General features: G+C 47.0%; 1 protein-coding gene across 1 annotated transcript in view; it reads right to left on the bottom strand.

Moving 5' to 3' along the window:
- The window catches only part of exoc4 (exocyst complex component 4), a 116625-nt gene that overhangs the window by 64099 nt on the left and 35531 nt on the right, over window positions 1-16995 (bottom strand). The window contains 1 exon segment of the mRNA XM_080851124.1: window positions 8594-8690. Within this exon segment, the coding sequence (XP_080707250.1) occupies window positions 8594-8690 (97 nt within the window).

Genomic DNA, 16995 nt, shown 5'->3' on the forward strand with positions numbered 1-16995 from the left:
CAGCTGGCAGCTTCGGGTCCGTATATCAATATGCTTAATCTAAGTTACTATGCAGATGAAAAACGGATGTGTTAATGTTGTTAGACCTACAGTTTGATGACATTCGTGCATTGTTTTAATAATGTCGTCCGTAGCAGCGAGAACCGAAAGATTCGGGTTAATTGAGACCACGGACTCGTGACTCATGGGTGAATGTAAGGATTCGGATCTTTGAATCCGATTGACTCAGATTCAACCACCACTACTGCAACATGCCCTTGGTGTAGCTGTAGCTGCTGTTGTGGTGGCTGTTATTTCTTCCTCCATAGATGTTCTCTGCACCTTTGCTTGAGGTGATGCAACGGCAATGAATCGGCACATTATTTTAGCTTTCGTTTATCTGCGATAATGGCGTGTGGTCAACTAAGTCGGTTTCAACTCTTGATTCGCGCTCAAAATATTAGAACTTTATAACCTTTGTATAGGCCGGCAAAGTATTAGAACTTTGTATTCGCTGGCAAAATATTAGAACATTGTATTCGTGTGCAAATTGTCATTGTTGTATTAAAATTCTAATCACTTTATGTTAACCTCTCCCTTCTCCCACTGTTCGTGTTGGCGTTGCAAACTATTATTAACCATGACGGGCGCAATAGACGGGAGATTTGCTCCGCAATGCCACTCGCCAAGTGGCGGAGCATCGGAGACAATTTGTCGCCAGCCCAAAAATCTACACGCCATTGGCGCTTGGCGGGTGCCAATTTCGAGCCCTGCTACAGAGGTAGTGGCACCTTTCTTTGGCACAAGCCCATCTCTCTCCCTGTGTGTTTCACTTGCCATGTTTGTTTGTGGATGAGGTGGGAGTGGGACGAGACAGGAAATACACTACGGAAAGTCTGCAGGGGTCTTGGCGAATGTAAAAATGAAATGCTTGCGCTATGTGCTTAGTGATACGGACAGTGGATGAAAAAAAAACACACAACAAACAAACAAACAAAAAAAATCGTACAACTCGATTTCCTTAAAAAACGAATCTTGTTGACGTTCCAACTCGATTTTAAAATCCTATCGATTTTTTGCCCAGGCCTACACTCAACACTTCACCCTTGAGAATAAATACACCAAGTATTAATACACCAAGTATAAATATACCAAGTATAAACATACCAAGCAGTTAAACAGTGATTTTTTAATGATTAGAAGGAAGGTGAGGGATGAGGATAAGATGTAGTGAGAGCGAGAGCAAAAGAGTGAAATAATTTACACTGCTTTCTAAACCTCATTTTAGACACCCATCTTCCAACACAGCGAAACTACTGTATCACCCTGTTTAATTCACACGGCTCCCTGTATAACGCTGCTAGCCAGATAACTCCATCGTCCTGCCTTGCAAAGCCTCAGCAGCCTACTATGAGATGCAGCAAATTGAAGAGGACATGGGCTGGCCTGGACAGGTTGGCTACGGAGTTCAGCTCCAGCCAACGGCTCCCTGGTGTCCGTAGTTATTAACCGAGTGCCATTATGGCAGTTTTCCAAACTAAGTCCCAGCACTGGGGTCAAAGGTTGCCTGGATGGTTATTAGTGCAGACCTAAGCCGTGAGTCTGGGTTGAGACCGAGCACCCGTACCTGGTGATCATTACCGTGTGTCCTCCAACCACTGGTCGATCAGAACCCCTAGCCCATATGTTTAATGCATCATGGTGGGGGGGATCCGGAGAACTGAGGTGATTATGATCTGCCGGTGCTGCCGAGCAGGATCGCCATTTTGTCTGTGTGAATCTTTCATGTGGCACAAATGTGGATTCATGAGCAGTGTGTGCTCTATCTTCCGCTTCCTTCTCTTGGTCTCTCTCTCTCTCTCTTTCTCTTTCTCTCTTCCATTCTCTCGCTCCTTCTCTCTCTACCCCTCTCTGTCAAAGGGCTGTGTGCCCTGGCCTGGGATGATGGATGAGCCTGGGCTCTGGAGGTCTCAGCCTCGCTCGGCAGATGGGCAACAGGGAGGGACATTCCTGAGCAGCAGGAGCTGAAGGCCCTGTGGAGCCATCATTAAAAAAGGGAGAAGAAAAGAGACGAGAGTAAAAAAAAAGAAAGATGATTCTGTTTCTGTTTCTATTTCAGGATGACGGGTCGTGGTCATCCGATCATTCCGCCTCTGATCTCCTGGCTGTTTCCCCTGACTAAGGTGATTTCCTCCATTTCCTTCAGGCAGTGGACAGCATTCCTTCCACCATTTTGGAGACCTGCTTAGCAACCAAACCGGAACTCTGCGGAGGCAATGCCTCAGAAACTCCCATTACTAGCATTTCAAAAATGGACTGACACACACACACGTCGGTAACACATGTGCGCCACATTTCAGCCAAAGGCAGAGAAGGACGGGTCGTCCAAAGGACTGCCATTTAAGGCATGCTGAAGTCCAGAGTGAGCACATCTGTGCTGTGGAGACCTGGCTCAGTTCTCTGGCCCAGTTTTTGAGAGAGGAGCAGTGGTGCAAGGGATGTTTCATATACAGATGCTAAGCTGCTGCTAGAGCCGGAATCTCCCAGAGTTCACCTGTGCAGCTGGGCTCCACACATCAGCAAATGCACCAACCCCTGAGGGGAGGCTCTCGCAAACAAAGCTTCTTCATGGGCATTCAGGCTGAAATGCTTACAGCACCAGGATCCCACCTGAGCATGCAGGGTGCATAGTTCTGTTCAGAGTAATTTACCTGCACACCAAAATCTAGACAAATCCCTTTGCTACTTCACTTTTTTTTTTTTTTTAATCAGAGGCAACAGAACCAATCAGAGACCAAACGTTTGTCTAAGCCTGACGCAGGACTGGGGGAAAAAAAGATGTGTCGCAGAAAATGTGCTGGGGGCTGCATCAGCAACAGGAAGCCGAGGGAATGTAACCGCGGCGATGAGCAGAAGATGCGGTTAACCTTAGATATAACGGAACGTTCAGGGCTCCCACTGGCAAAGAAATGCACAGAGGCATCTATAAGATACAATCTCTGGCAGACGAGTCTGCGATATTGGATTTAAAAAAATCTAGCGAAAGTAGGAACTTCTGCTGAGGTGGCACTTTAAGGCTGGTGATGTCTGCACTGCACACAGCTTTTTGGTTATTTGGCCATGCACTATGTGCTGCTGAGGATAAAGGGCATCTCCAAGATAAAAAGAGGAAGAACACTAAAAAGATAGAGAGAGACAGACAGACAGACATGGAAAGGGAGAGGGAGAGGGAGAAAGGGGGAGAGGAAGGAGGAGAGAGGAGAAAAACAACACCTCTGGAGTGGAGATAGTGACAGGTAGATGCGCCTGGGAGACTCGTACGGCTGTGCATGTTGGCGGAGCTAATGTGCAAAACAAACAGCTCGTCGCTTCTCCTCCGCCGCCTCCTGACCTTTCCAGAGATAAAAAAAATATCCCTTCTTGTCCTGATCCACACTGCTGCTCTGCCTTCACGGCTATGCTCCACAGCTTTAACAGTAGGGGAGAGGGAAGGAGGCTGGGTGGGTGGAGAGGTGGGGGGAGAGGAGGCGAGGTGAGGTGAGGGGTAAGAATGGGTTATTTACCAAAGGCAAATCCTCAGATATGTGAGTATAAGATGGGGGGAAAAGAAAAAAGATCTGCATCAGGAATGCTGAGATGGGTTGAGGCTGACTTCATGGCCCAAGTGCCTGGTAGTAAGTTGTCAGAATAATCAATACTGGATCCAATCTTCATGTGAACACCCCTCTCGGTGGATGTGGATGTAGATGCTTTTTCTCCACAATCTTCCTCTGGATTTTCTTTTGGTCTCTTCCCGGTCCATAATTGGTGTGGAGAGGAGCACCTGATGTGAAGAAAAGGCTGCTCTACCGAATGTGGTGTTCCCCTGTTTTATTTCCTTCCTTCATGAGAGGACTATGATCTGTCTGGGGACAATTTGCGGGTGGATTTTGGAGGCCAGCGGACAAAAGTCTGTTGACAGGGGAGCAGAATAGAGATTCACAGCATGGATCGATTCACCCCACCCCCCTATGAACAACACACTGGACAAACAGGAGATGGAGAGAGAAAAGATAAGGAGAACAAAGGAAGGACTGAAATGGAGGGGAAAAAAAGTAAAAGGACAGTGAGAAGGGCACTTGTTACATGATGACAAGCCCTGCAGATTATTGTTTTCTGACAAAAGGCTCAATTGAGAGGGGAATGAAGGCCAAGCAAATGCTCTCCAGCGTTCTCAAATCATAAAGGGGACTATTGATGATGGTGGCAGCGTTCATTCAACCCTCTACCCTTTCAGAACTCTAGATTCGGTTTTCAAACAGAGTCCCGACAGCACCAAGAAAGCCAGAAGCAAAACACCTTCATTCTGATTGCCAAATTAGGGGAGGGAAGGTGCTACTCTTAACATGAAACAAATAATTCAACAGTGAAGCATTTAGCCCCTGAGTTGATTTTGTAAAACATACCTGATTAAAGATCAAGCAAAAGATTCTCCTGTCAAATTCAACTGCCACAAGTTATCACCAGTTAACAACCTCTCTCTGGTGTGCCCTTACCCCCACATCCCTCCATACTCCCCAGCCTTACTCTCTCCCTCCTTCTTTTCTTTCCTCTTGGTGACTGCACACTCTTTGTCCAGTGTTTGTTGACGGCTAACAAGATACCGATTAAGACAACCACAGCCCAAGCTCCTCACAGCCAGTCCCCTCCCATCAGTGAAGGGCTGAAGGGCTGTCTACTGTGACTACAGCAGTTCAGTAATGACAGGTTAGATACAGCGATGGACCAGGACCTTGTGTTTTGTCTGTCATATGACGAGGATCATACTGACAGTCAGAGCCAGGAAAGGGGAGTTTCCATCTCTACTGCCTCTATATATATTCAAATATTTATTTAAGTCACTGAAAGGTAAATCACTGAGCCTTGCTCTTTGGTTTGTTAGGGGATCAGTTTGAGGCAGACAGGGATGACAGTGACTTTTCACTTCCATGCTAATTTCACTTACCAGGATAGAGGACAAAAAAAGCAACTGCAGCTTACTTGCATTAGAGCGATAAATAATAATCACATCTGTCTTTGGTCAGCTCTGTCTTTGCACAGTCTCCATGTTAACATACCATACATAGATTACAAGGTCTGATTGATACTCAGTCATTAAGTTGTGAACAGAGAAACTTTCTATATTTAGACCTTCTAGCTCTTCTATATTTAAAACTTCTGGCTGAGAACACGATAAGAGAGGGGGAGTTTAAAAATGGATAACTATTGGTTGTGAGAGAAAAGAATAAATGGAGAAAAAATTCACATCGGTGGTTGGCGTTAAAGTCTTGATTTTGCAGTGCCTAAGTTATCAACTAGAGAGTCATGTGATTATTTTCAAAGTACAATTAGTTAAGGTCAGACGCCCATGGTCTTAACCGTTTAGGCCTGAGGAACTGATAAAAGTAAACACTCAATGGAAGACATAACTAATGGAATGCAGAACATGAGGGACAAGGCCTCCAAAAGAGGACATATGGAGGCTTGTCCATGGTACTCCAGATGGAAGATCAACCGGCTCATTAGAAATGTCATAGCTTGATCACCAGCTTGCCCTGTGCAGTGTATGTTTGTGAGATTATGCACTACTGTGCTCTCTTGGTCTCTCTTGTTCTCTCTTGTTCTCGCTTGGTCTCTCTCTCTCTCTTGCTTTAGATTCAAGCCCCATGCAGATGTTGTGGGGACACCTGCTGGCAGGTCCAGCCCTATCTATAAAGGGCTGTGGGTCCGTAATGAGGCGTGGCTGATATTTACATGCCCCTTGAGACGCCCTGCACCTTGGAACTGCCACAACGCGAAAACCCCATACTGAGATCACCACTGGGGGTTGGGTGGGTGGGTTTGAGATGAAGGGGCGGGGAGGGAAGCATTCCTCACCACCCAATCCTCTGCCACCCTACCCTCCCTCACTTCTGGCCTCCATCCTCCATCGCCCCCGCCGCCTTCCCTCGGCCACCCAGTGATGGAGCGGCCAGAAGCCCCAGCATCTGCTCCCTCACCGGGGTGTGATCACAGACACCAGCACTGCCAGCACTAATCAACAGTGAGCACGGATGCAGGCGAGGAGAGAGAGATTACGGAGCTGCGAGAGATACACCCCCTCCCCCCCCACCGCCGCCACCCTTCCTACCCCCATCCAAATGCCAACCTCGGTCAGGGCAGCAGGGTTTAAATACCACTGAAATGTCAGCAGGAGGCCCCACAAGTCAAACTAAATTACCACCTACCTGCTCTGACTCCCCTCACTGCGTTCCTTAGGTGTGTGTGTGTGTGTGTGTGTGTGTGTGTGTGTGTGTGTGTGTGTGTGTGTGCCAGTGTGTGTGTGTGCCAGTGTATGTGTGGGGCTGCCTCAAGCTTGGCACATTCAATATTTCAGCAGCATGGTTTGTTTTTTTAAACATCACAAACTAGGAGATACCCACACACACTTTTACCAAAACACTGACAGGTCCACAGAGCTCTGCTTTCACACTGATCGATTGACTGCTGCTCATACACACCTCTCTGCCACAAAGCTGAAACACCTCCCATAAAATGACACTATACGCAATGAAAACATAGGGCTCCCATAAAGCTCTAGTATTGATCCTCAGGGTGAGATTTGATACTCTGAGAAAGTGTTTTGGTACCTCACACCAAATGTACTGTAGACACTCTGGTAGAAGAAAGGCAATCCATTACCTTCCTCTATAGACAGATCTTCCTGCGTAAGCAACCCAACGGAAATATCGATCTCCACCTCACAGAGAGTCTCAGTTACCCAGTATGATCAGAATCATCAGTCCAGGCTGTTAAAGATCTCACACTCAACGTTCAGCGCTCTGCACAAAAGGTCCCAGTTACAGAGCTGTTTATGAGAGACCATGTTCAACAGATTTTTTGAGTTTTTTTTACAAAACATACTGTCTACAAAACGTGCATGACCGTGATCATTTGGAGCCCATGTATATAATGGAACATACAAGCAAGGCCAAATGAGGAGAGGCAAGAAGTCAAAGTCTTATAACACCACGGTCCCTGATGTGATGAAAGCCATCATACCATTAGACCAGCAGACATGCAAAGAGTGTTGATCACCCAGTCCCAGTTTTACTCACATCTTTCATTTGGTCTAACCGTCAAACAAACTACCCGTCCTTGACGTCCATCACAGTGTCGGAGGCAAATCTGGCATCCATATCACCCCTCCACACTGACGTGCATGCAGAATAATGAAAGATGACCACAGATCTGACTGTTCACACACCATCCAGCTGTAACTACAAAAGAAACACACACTTTTGGGACTTGTGCTCTCCATCTTCTATCTTTCACTCTTCTGGCCCCTGGGGGTATATTCTCCATTGTGGAAAGCTTACCTGACAACGCTTACAGGAGACAGAAAAAGGTCAGCCTAGCTCAGCTGACAGTTCTGACATTCCAGTACAAGTATCCCGTATACATATATAACAGTGACAGTGGGCCATTTCCCTTGTGGATTCTTCTGTTAGTTTTTGCTTGTCTATACTGTTGTACTTCTTGAGATGAAGTTCTGACGCAGTTCATAATTGACAATAAAGAACTGATTAACACAGTTAATTATAAAAAGATGAATATTGACAAAGATGGATTGCGGCAAGGACTCTCACTCTGAAAAGCATGCTATTGAGGCAAATAATTACTTGCACAAATGATGGAGCATGCTTATTGATTGGGAAGATAGCGAACACCATCCAGGCCTTAAAGCCTGTCTGACCTTCACAGCTTGTGGCAGTGTGATGACAGCGGCTGTGGGTGAGTGCGGAGAAACACAAGCAGCTAGTGACACGACGAATACCCATCCAACTCCAAGGTTTTTAAAAACACGGACAGCGAATGTCTGATGCTCTTGAGATGTTTTCTACCAAAGAAGGTCCAATCTAGTTATGTTGGTGTTTGAAATAAGATTTCTCATCTTTAGAGAGAGAGAGATTTTGAGAGCAGAAGAGATTAACTGTGCCACACTCAGCAACAGAAATTCAAACCAACCATCCAGTGGATGTACGGAGGAATTATCAACAGTAGCGAAGAGAAGAGAACACGTACAAAACGTCATTCTCTCCGTTTCCAGAAAACGGACATCTGGACATTCAGGAAATGGAAAGAAATGAATTGGATGATGCGGGTCATCTTTCCCTAAAAGGGACATGAATTTAATTGCTAGGAACATCAGCATTCTCTGAGTCATGCCATAATGTGGGGTTTGTTGACCACCGTTCGGCTACATATCTATAATGCACCGGTAATACGACAAGGCATTAGCGAGCCCGGCACACGATGGTGGCGGATTGGAAAATTGAAAGCCGAATTTGATGGGGAGCGGACCAGACGGAGCTCTCAGTGTCGAGCCATCAGACTCAATACCCAGGGCCATCAACAGGATGTGACTGGCTATTTGTGTATTCTGTGTGCATGTGGAGATGTCCTTTCTGTAGGTAACAAAAAATTGCAAGAGCAAGTATACGCGGCGAGGAGAGGAAGGATATTGTGTTTGTGTGTTTACAGATACTGAGGAAGCCTTGTAGCATGTTGATGCAAACAGGAAGACGGGACGCAGGGAATGGAGAGGCATTTCTACCTGAGCAGAGGCTGGAATATGACAGTGATGTTTCTGGCCCCAGGTTTGCAGAGGAACTTGGTCTCTCCACCTTCGATCAGGTTATCATCGGCACCACCTGACAGGAAAGAGAAACAAAAGTACAGAGATATTTAAATACTGAGTTGTACGGAGCACTGCGATATATGGCTCGACACAAAGCCGAGGAACACATATCTCTCTCCACAGCTCAGAACACTCATCTCCTTAGGAGACTACACACACTGAAAAGTGAGCAGACCAAGGTCCCTTCAGGTCTTATATGCACTTGTGCGCCCACACCCACCATGAATACACACTCAAAACATAACACAGGCATAACAGAACGAGCTGATGTTGATCTCATCCCCATCTGATAAAGCCTCACCACGCTTCAGCACACCCAATTGGGTATATCTGACCCACCCTCCACCCCACCACGCCACCAGCAGCAACAGGTTAGTGAGGAAATGTGCCCATGTCAGTGGAGAGGCCTCGACACCACACACCTGCCCTTATTATGTCCGCTCATCCCGAAGTAACCCATGTAATTGACAAGAGAGTGAGCACTGCGTTGCGGTCGATGAAGAAGAGAAAAGAATAAAATCAACGGCGGCTCGCAGTCCACCTCCGCACGCCCTGTTGCCTCCGTCAACAAAGATGCCCGCGAGACCGTGAGCGGAGGAGGCACCCCCACCCTGGTTCCGTGCCAACGCAGGCTGTTAAGAACGCATAGTGGTGCGAACCACTGGAGAGATCTGTGTCATTTTTGATACCACTGGTTCTAAGATGACAGCCAAAACAGACACACACCTATGGTGAGAAGGTAACACGTGCGAGAGAGGACACAGCACGAGAAAGAAGAGGCAGAGAGACAAATAAACATACGGCAGAGTGAGAGAGCAAAGACAGAATGAATTGGTAAGATAAGATTAAAAAAAAAGAGAGAGAGAGAGAGTCAGAGAGAGAATACTATATCTACGCTGGAGGCAAGTATAAATATACCTGATGCATGTTTAAAACAAGAGCATATGCAAGTATCTAGTCGTGATTATGAGTGTGTGCGTGGGTGCGTGCCACATGTTTGTGTGTGCGTGTCACTGCTGACAGCCCAGTAATTACAGCAGGTGTCCTAGCGAGCCGTGTGATATCAAGCTCATCATGCTGTCAGTGCACATCGGGAGGACACCGGCTCACCAACGTCGCAGCGACTTGCCACTAATCCACCATGACTGCCCATGGTCTGAGAAGAGAGGAGCCAGGGAAGCCTCCTGCATCCAGATGCCTGCTGCATCACCCCCATCAGCCATCACCCATCACTCTCCCTCCACCTCTCCCTCTCCCTCTGTGGCACTTCTCTCCTTCCTTTTCTGCTGCCTCAAAGCACCCCCTCCAGGCAGGCTTTGCCTGGCCAACAGAGTTTTTTCCCAACTAGAGGTTTTGGCATTTTTATTTGGGGAGGGGGGAAGAGAAAGAGGCTGCATGAGCTTTTATAGTCGCTCTGTGTAAGAGGAAAAAATGCCCACATTTTGTCACTTGTTTTTTTTTTTTTTTTTCACGTGAAATGCATTTGTGTGGAAACCCTGTGCTTGTTGCTAAGCGGAGACAGAGCCCACGTCCATTTTGCTCGCCTCCTCCACACCTCGTCCTCCTCCTCTTCTTCTCCTCCGCTTCTCCCACTTGCTGCCTCCGTTCTTTGCTGCCAATTCAATTAAGACTCAATTACGACTACCAAACAAAGCTGCTCCCACACTCTCTCCCCTGACATGAGGGAACAACAGGGAGATGGGGTGTAAGAGAGAAAAGCGAGAGGAGAGAGGAGGGGGTCGGGTTCATGTACAGCACATCCATTTGCAAGCACAGACAAGGGCCGTGAAAAGTCATCAGCTAACTAAGTAGGATTAGAGATCTACGGATTACATCCAATGATTCAATTTTTCCCCATCTCCGACCGCATCAGACAGGAGAGCACAAAGAGTCCCCCCCCCCACACCCCCAAACACCCACCCACCCAAGATACAGACACAACCCACACAACCCCCCCACCCACACACACACACACCAACCAACCAACCCACCCCCTGGGGTCCATAGCCTCTGATCTAATGCCAAGTTAGCATGGCATGTATTAATATTCTAATTTAGCTTGTTAATATGAATGACTGTTATATGGGTTCAACAGCTTTCGTGACAGTAAGGGGTCTAGGCCTTCTGTCATCTTTATAACACAAAAGTGTTAAGAAACTGAAGACCGCGGGAGTGGAGCATATCCAAGGTCTTCCAAGGCCATTTCATGCAGTGTGCATATGTGTATTTGTTTCAATAGCATTTCACATTGAAATACTGGATAAAATACTGTATGCAAGACCTAAGCTGCTCTGGCTTGCACCTGTTTGTATTGCCCCTGGTCTTCCACAGTGCGTGTGAGCTGGTGTGTAACTGGCAGTCGGGAGGCCCTCCTGTCCCCTGTGGCAGAAGCTGATCCTGGGCTTAAACCAGACTAAGGGTAAGGGGTGTGTCTGGGTCCTGGAACAGGCTTCGGGGATTGGGAGGTGAGAGGGGGGGGGGTTCATAATGAAGGCAAATCCTTCCACCCCTCCATCCCCACGGGGCCCCAGCAGCTCCTGCAGGCCTCCGCAGCCCCACACCTCCGCCAGGCTGCCTCCCATGTAATCACGCCAGCCAGTGACTTAGTGAAATTGCATTAGCCACAGTCTCCTGGCTTTGATTAGAAATGGGGTTTGATCTGTGCTGGATTCCTGCTCCCATCTTCGGCTCTGGGCAAAGGAGGGTTGGGAGGGGTGACATAAAAGTGGCGAGAGAGGACGTGCAATGCCTTCTGGAACACCGACAGGTCTCTTAGGACCTGCGTGTTTCTGTTTGTGTGTGTGTGTGTGTGTGTGTGTCTCTGTGTGTGTGTAGAAGTGTGTGTGAGTGCTTGTGTGGCGGAAGCTTTACAGAGAGTACACAGGGTGCAGTACAAACAGAGCAGGCACACTCATAATCCCTCATTTACGATGAGTGTCAGGGTTATTGGCACTCTGTCAGCGTAATCTCAAATGTCAACTCCGGCCAGATCAAAGCTCCCGCCGTAATAGCTTCTTTTCTGCACCTGTCCCTACAGCGTACCAAAGAGGACTTCTATGACTGTGGATGACCACATGCATCCACACTATTAGTACACAATCAGTGCTCCCTCCCAAATGCAGGAACTGACACAAAGAAATATTAGGTTTATCATGTCCTCACCTCTACTTGTTGCATATTTTAGGGCATGTATATTCCAAAGATGACATCAAACCATGTTTATGATTTATGAGAAAACACCAAACCTGAAGATGCTTCATCGGATGTCTCAATGTAGAGACCGATTTCAACCTGCAAGGGAGGCATCCTCTTAGATATTACAAGGGCCCTGACCTAATGACTTGACTTCAACACAACCATCCAGAGTTAAATATTATAGCCGAATACAGTACAATCCACTTCCATACTAAGACATATGTGATATGGAGTAGAAACACCATGTGTTCTTGCACTTGACTGTGGATTCTATGTTTTCTTGTATTTATGTATATCTATGATATGCATGTGTAAGCCTTTGTGTTCCCTTTTTGAGTTCTGAGAAACTCTAGGAGAACAAAAGTAAAAGTGTGTGTGTGTGTGTGTGTGTGTGTGTGTGTGTGTGTGTGTGTGTGTGTGTGTGTGTGTGTGTGTGTGTGTGTGTGAACTGTGAAGGTGTGCACACTCACGCAAGGCTTGGTGGCACCCAAGCTGTCATGACCAAAACCAGCGGCTGTAATAACATCAGGCCAATTCAATAATTCATGAACTCCCCTGCCTGGCCGTCCCTGCCTCTAATTCCCCCTGCCGCCCGCTCGCCGTGTCCTCGCGTCTGATTGGCTCCTAATGAGCTGCTTCTATTATTAAACCTAATTTGAAGGGACAAATCTTCCCCGCGCCCCTGCTCGCCAGACAGGAGAGGCCGTCAGGGGAGTGGGTGATTCTGCCACTCACCTATGATACCCGATAAATGAATATGGAAATGTGGAAATTGAATGAGGTTAATTATTGAATGTGTCAGTGCCCAGGGGATTCAGTGACCCGAACGTGTGTGTACACACACACACACACACAGACACACACACACACACAAACACTGCCAGGCATGCACAGATGTGCGTGCCAAAGGATGGCACACCTCGAATTTCATGGAGATTCACTGGTGACGGGTTAACCAGCTGTGCACGGTCCTTTGGAAGAACAACATTGAACACCTGTCACCTGTCAGACCCTTCTTAGAAAACAGCACAAATGTGTTAACATAACTTAGGAAGTCCTTTTTGTGTTTCTAATGTTCTCCTTTTAGCCTACGTATCATTCACACAGAGAAGATAATAGGACACAGCCGCAGCTCAGAAGGATGACAGTGATGATGTGTAGTGAAAGAGGCCAACAGAACACCCTATATATTTGAGATATGTGTAAAGGCAGTTTACAGTTTGCATTTAGTTCTGAAAGTCAGTAAGGAACAATGAAAGTGTGTGTGTTTCAGAGAATATGAGTGAGTGTGTGTGTGTCTGTTTGTGTCTGAGAAAATATGAGTGACTGTGTGTGTGTCTGTTTGTGTCTGAGAGAAAATGAGTGAGTGTGTGTGTCTGTTTGTGTGTTTGTGTGTGTGTGTGTGTTTGTGTGTGTGTGGCCTGATTAGCGCTTGGCTTGCTCTTCATCTGCTCTCCCGTGGTTTAACTCCATGGCTGCGAGAAAATAAGACAAACCCCTCCACCTCCAATCAAGCCCTCTCAGTCACTCTTCACCCCCCCACACCCACCCCCTCACCTCACCTCACACAGGTTAGCAGGCGCAACAGGGGGGGCACAGGGGGGGCAGGGGCAGACCTCTGTTGATTGGCTACTGCATGGTGCATCCTCAAGCACCCTTTCACCCAGGTTGTAAGTCTGTAATGTGTGTGTGGGTGTGTGTGTGTGTGTGTGTGCATTGTTGGAAAGCATTTATGTGCATATGCTGTGTTTGTGGTAATACGGTATGTGTTCCTACACGGTTTGTGAAAATACCTGTGTAAAGATTGTATTTGTATTTGCAAGAGGCACATATGAGGTAGACCGAGCATATATAGTGTGTGTGTGTGTGTGTGTGTGTGTGTTTGTGTCTAGGAGAGTTATGTGTGTTCTACAGAGAGAAAAGCAGAGAGGTAGAGCGAGAGTGTGTGTGTGTGTGCGCGTATGTGCATGTGTGTGTGTGTGTCCTTCGCCCCTCCTCTCTTCCAATCACCCTGGGGCTGAGATTAAAGGTAAACACGCAGCTGACAGCCTCCATGATGACAGCTCCTCGCTGATTAAAATTAGCCCTGGTTGGGAAACAGTCGCACAGGTCCTCTCTCATTCTTTCCATTTCTCTCTCTCTTCTCCTCCTCCTTTCACTCTCCCAGTTGGTGATTAGAAGCCGAAAGCTCTTTCAGCCTACAACTGACAACAACCCCCACCCCCTCCCCTCCCCTCTCCAACAGACACAGAAAAAAAACACCTCTTTCTGAATTTTACCCACCAGAAAACACCGATAGGAGGACTTAAAACTTTTTTCCCCCCATAAATCTAGCCTTTCTAAAGCATTAGGTTCTCTGAAAACTACAACCTGAACGTTCTGACAGTACAGGGAATAGACACACAAACACACACACACACACACACACACACTCTTCTTCTGACAGTAACATACACACAACGTGCTCAAACACATACTGCATGACGTTGCTGAGGTAGAAGAAAAAAAACACTCTCTTGTTCTCCTCCTGTCTCCCCGTAAAGAAAGACTATAAAACTTCAACCACCAATCCAACACCATTTCCGTTCCTCTCCAATCATGGCTGCTATTATGAACCCCGGCGCTGGTGTCTCCCGGCAGCCTGCAGCCTATCCATCAGCGGGGAAACCAGGCCGGCCCAGTCGGCCACGGAGTCACCGGGGCTCCGGGATGCTATTACCTCCGTGCAGCACTGCGGCAGTGAAACATCAAGCCAATCTCATTTCAACACTCAGCTAATTCAATCATATCCTACTGATGAGATCTACCACAGGATTTCACCAGCAGCAAAAAACACAGAACAGAGAGGAGTGCGAAAGAGAGAGGGGGGGGGGGTCAAAACAATAATGTTATTTCAACTGTTACGACCCTGGCGGGTCTAGGCCCCGCCCTATGAGTCATGCCTGTTATCTCTGCCTGCTTTTCTCCACCTCTCTGTCTCTGCAGTAGGTGATTGAGGACAGGTGTGTTCCTGATCAGCTTGGATGATTGAGGACAGGTGGCATCCTGATTAGCTGGGCTACATAAGCCATAACCAGCCGGCAGTCAAGGCTGCTCTGGTCCTCCCGGCATTTTGGCGTGTTTGTTCTTTGGTTGTTCGTAGGAACTTGGGTTTGTGTTTGGTTCTTTGTTGCCATGATTTGATCTCGTTATCTTTTCGTTTGTTTACCCCTAAACTGACTTTGCACGACACTTTGGTTTACTCCTCACAATACTGAATTGCACCACACTTTTGCATTCCTTTTACTTTGAAGAAGCCTTATCCTTTTAATCAAATATTTATTCTTCTAAAACCAGCGTGGCCTCCCCTTTATGTTGCGTGCATTGAGCCTGCACGTTACATATGGGGGCTCGTCCGGGATCGTTTTCGGGATTAGGTAAAGCAATTTTGTATCCACTTTTTGGGAAATAGTGGTTAGAAAAACTTTTATTGATTTGATCGTGCGTTTGACTTTTGGTGTTGATTGGCGTAAACTGCTAGTCTAGCAAAACTGGGGAGACCCACGCTGGTAACTTGGAGAATTATTTAATTGCAATGGTACATTTTGGTATATTGTTTGATAAGAATTAAGAGTAGGAAATTGGAATTTGATTGTGTTCAATTTGTGGCGATTTTGTTTGACTACTTTTGTTTGCCGTGGAGGAGGAGAGCCATTTTTAAAGAGACTGCAGCTTTTGGCTTGTGCTGCAGGCAGGGTGTGCCGTGTGCGTACTGGTAAAGATTGAGTACAGGTGTAGCTGGTAACTGGGTGGGGGATGGTAGGTTATACCCTACCGAGCTAATTTGAACCCCTGCTGCAGGTGAAGAGCGCTTACCGCTGTTTGTTTTTTTGCCTTTCTTATTTTAGTTTGTTGTTTTTCATGGGTGTGTCGTACGCGCTGGGGTTGCTTAGCAACTCAATTGCAGGAGGGCACATTGAAGACTAGCACTGGAAATAGCTAGGATTGTGTTTTGAGATAGATGCGGGGCAGCTCTAGTCTTTGGGTTTTATGATTGGGTGGCACTACACCTGTGCTTAATTGATGATTGTGCACTGTCGCGTCTGGGCCTTTGGTGAAAAAATGATTGGTGATCACGTCTAGTGGCAGTTTAACCCTTACCCTCTCTTTCCTTTGGGAACTATGCAGTGAAGCTGGTAGTTCTAACCTATTTGTCCTTTGGGAACTAGCCAGTGAGTCTGGTAGTTCAATTTGTCCTTTGGGAACTAGCCAGTGAATCTGGTAGTTCAATTTGTCCTTTGGGAACTAGCCAGTGACTCTGGTAGTTCAATTTGTCCTTTGGGAACTAGCCAGTGAATCTGGTAGTTCGATTTTGTCCTTTGGGAACTAGCCAGTGAATCTGGTAGTTCGAATTTGTCCTTTGGGAACTAGCCAGTGAATCTGGTAGTTCAATTTGTCCTTTGGGAACTAGCCAGTGAAGCTGGTAGTTCTAACCCATTCTTTCCTTAGGAGCTATGTAGAAATATGGTAGCTCTAACCCTAACCTTTCCCATTGGGAAATATGCTGTCACTGAGGGTGATTATAGATTTTATCGTTGTCGTTCTTCTCCGATGCACTGACATGCACTAATTTCTCCTCCTGTCTCTTCCCCTGTCCCTCTTAGATTACTTTTCCAGGGCCTGGAATTGCTGGGGGGCAGCAGGTTGTGTGGCTGGTGAGCGTGAGTGTGTGAGTGAGGTGGTTCATTCTGGCCCCAGTATGAGTTGTTGGATGGTTTGTAATTTGTGACGTGGACAGTCTAGTATTGTTTTAAATAGTACAGAATCCCATTAAGGTGGGCTTCTGTTTTAAGGGGGGGGATGTTACGACCCTGGCGGGTCTAGGCCCCGCCCTATGAGTCATGCCTGTTATCTCTGCCTGCTTTTCTCCACCTCTCTGTCTCTGCAGTAGGTGATTGAGGACAGGTGTGTTCCTGATCAGCTTGGATGATTGAGGACAGGTGGCATCCTGATTAGCTGGGCTACATAAGCCATAACCAGCCGGCAGTCAAGGCTGCTCTGGTCCTCCCGGCATTTTGGCGTGTTTGTTCTTTGGTTGTTCGTAGGAACTTGGGTTTGTGTTTGGTTCTTTGTTGCCATGATTT

Source organism: Sprattus sprattus (assembly GCF_963457725.1).
Source record: "Sprattus sprattus genome assembly, chromosome: 14".
Taxonomy (NCBI): Eukaryota; Metazoa; Chordata; class Actinopteri; order Clupeiformes; family Clupeidae; genus Sprattus; species Sprattus sprattus.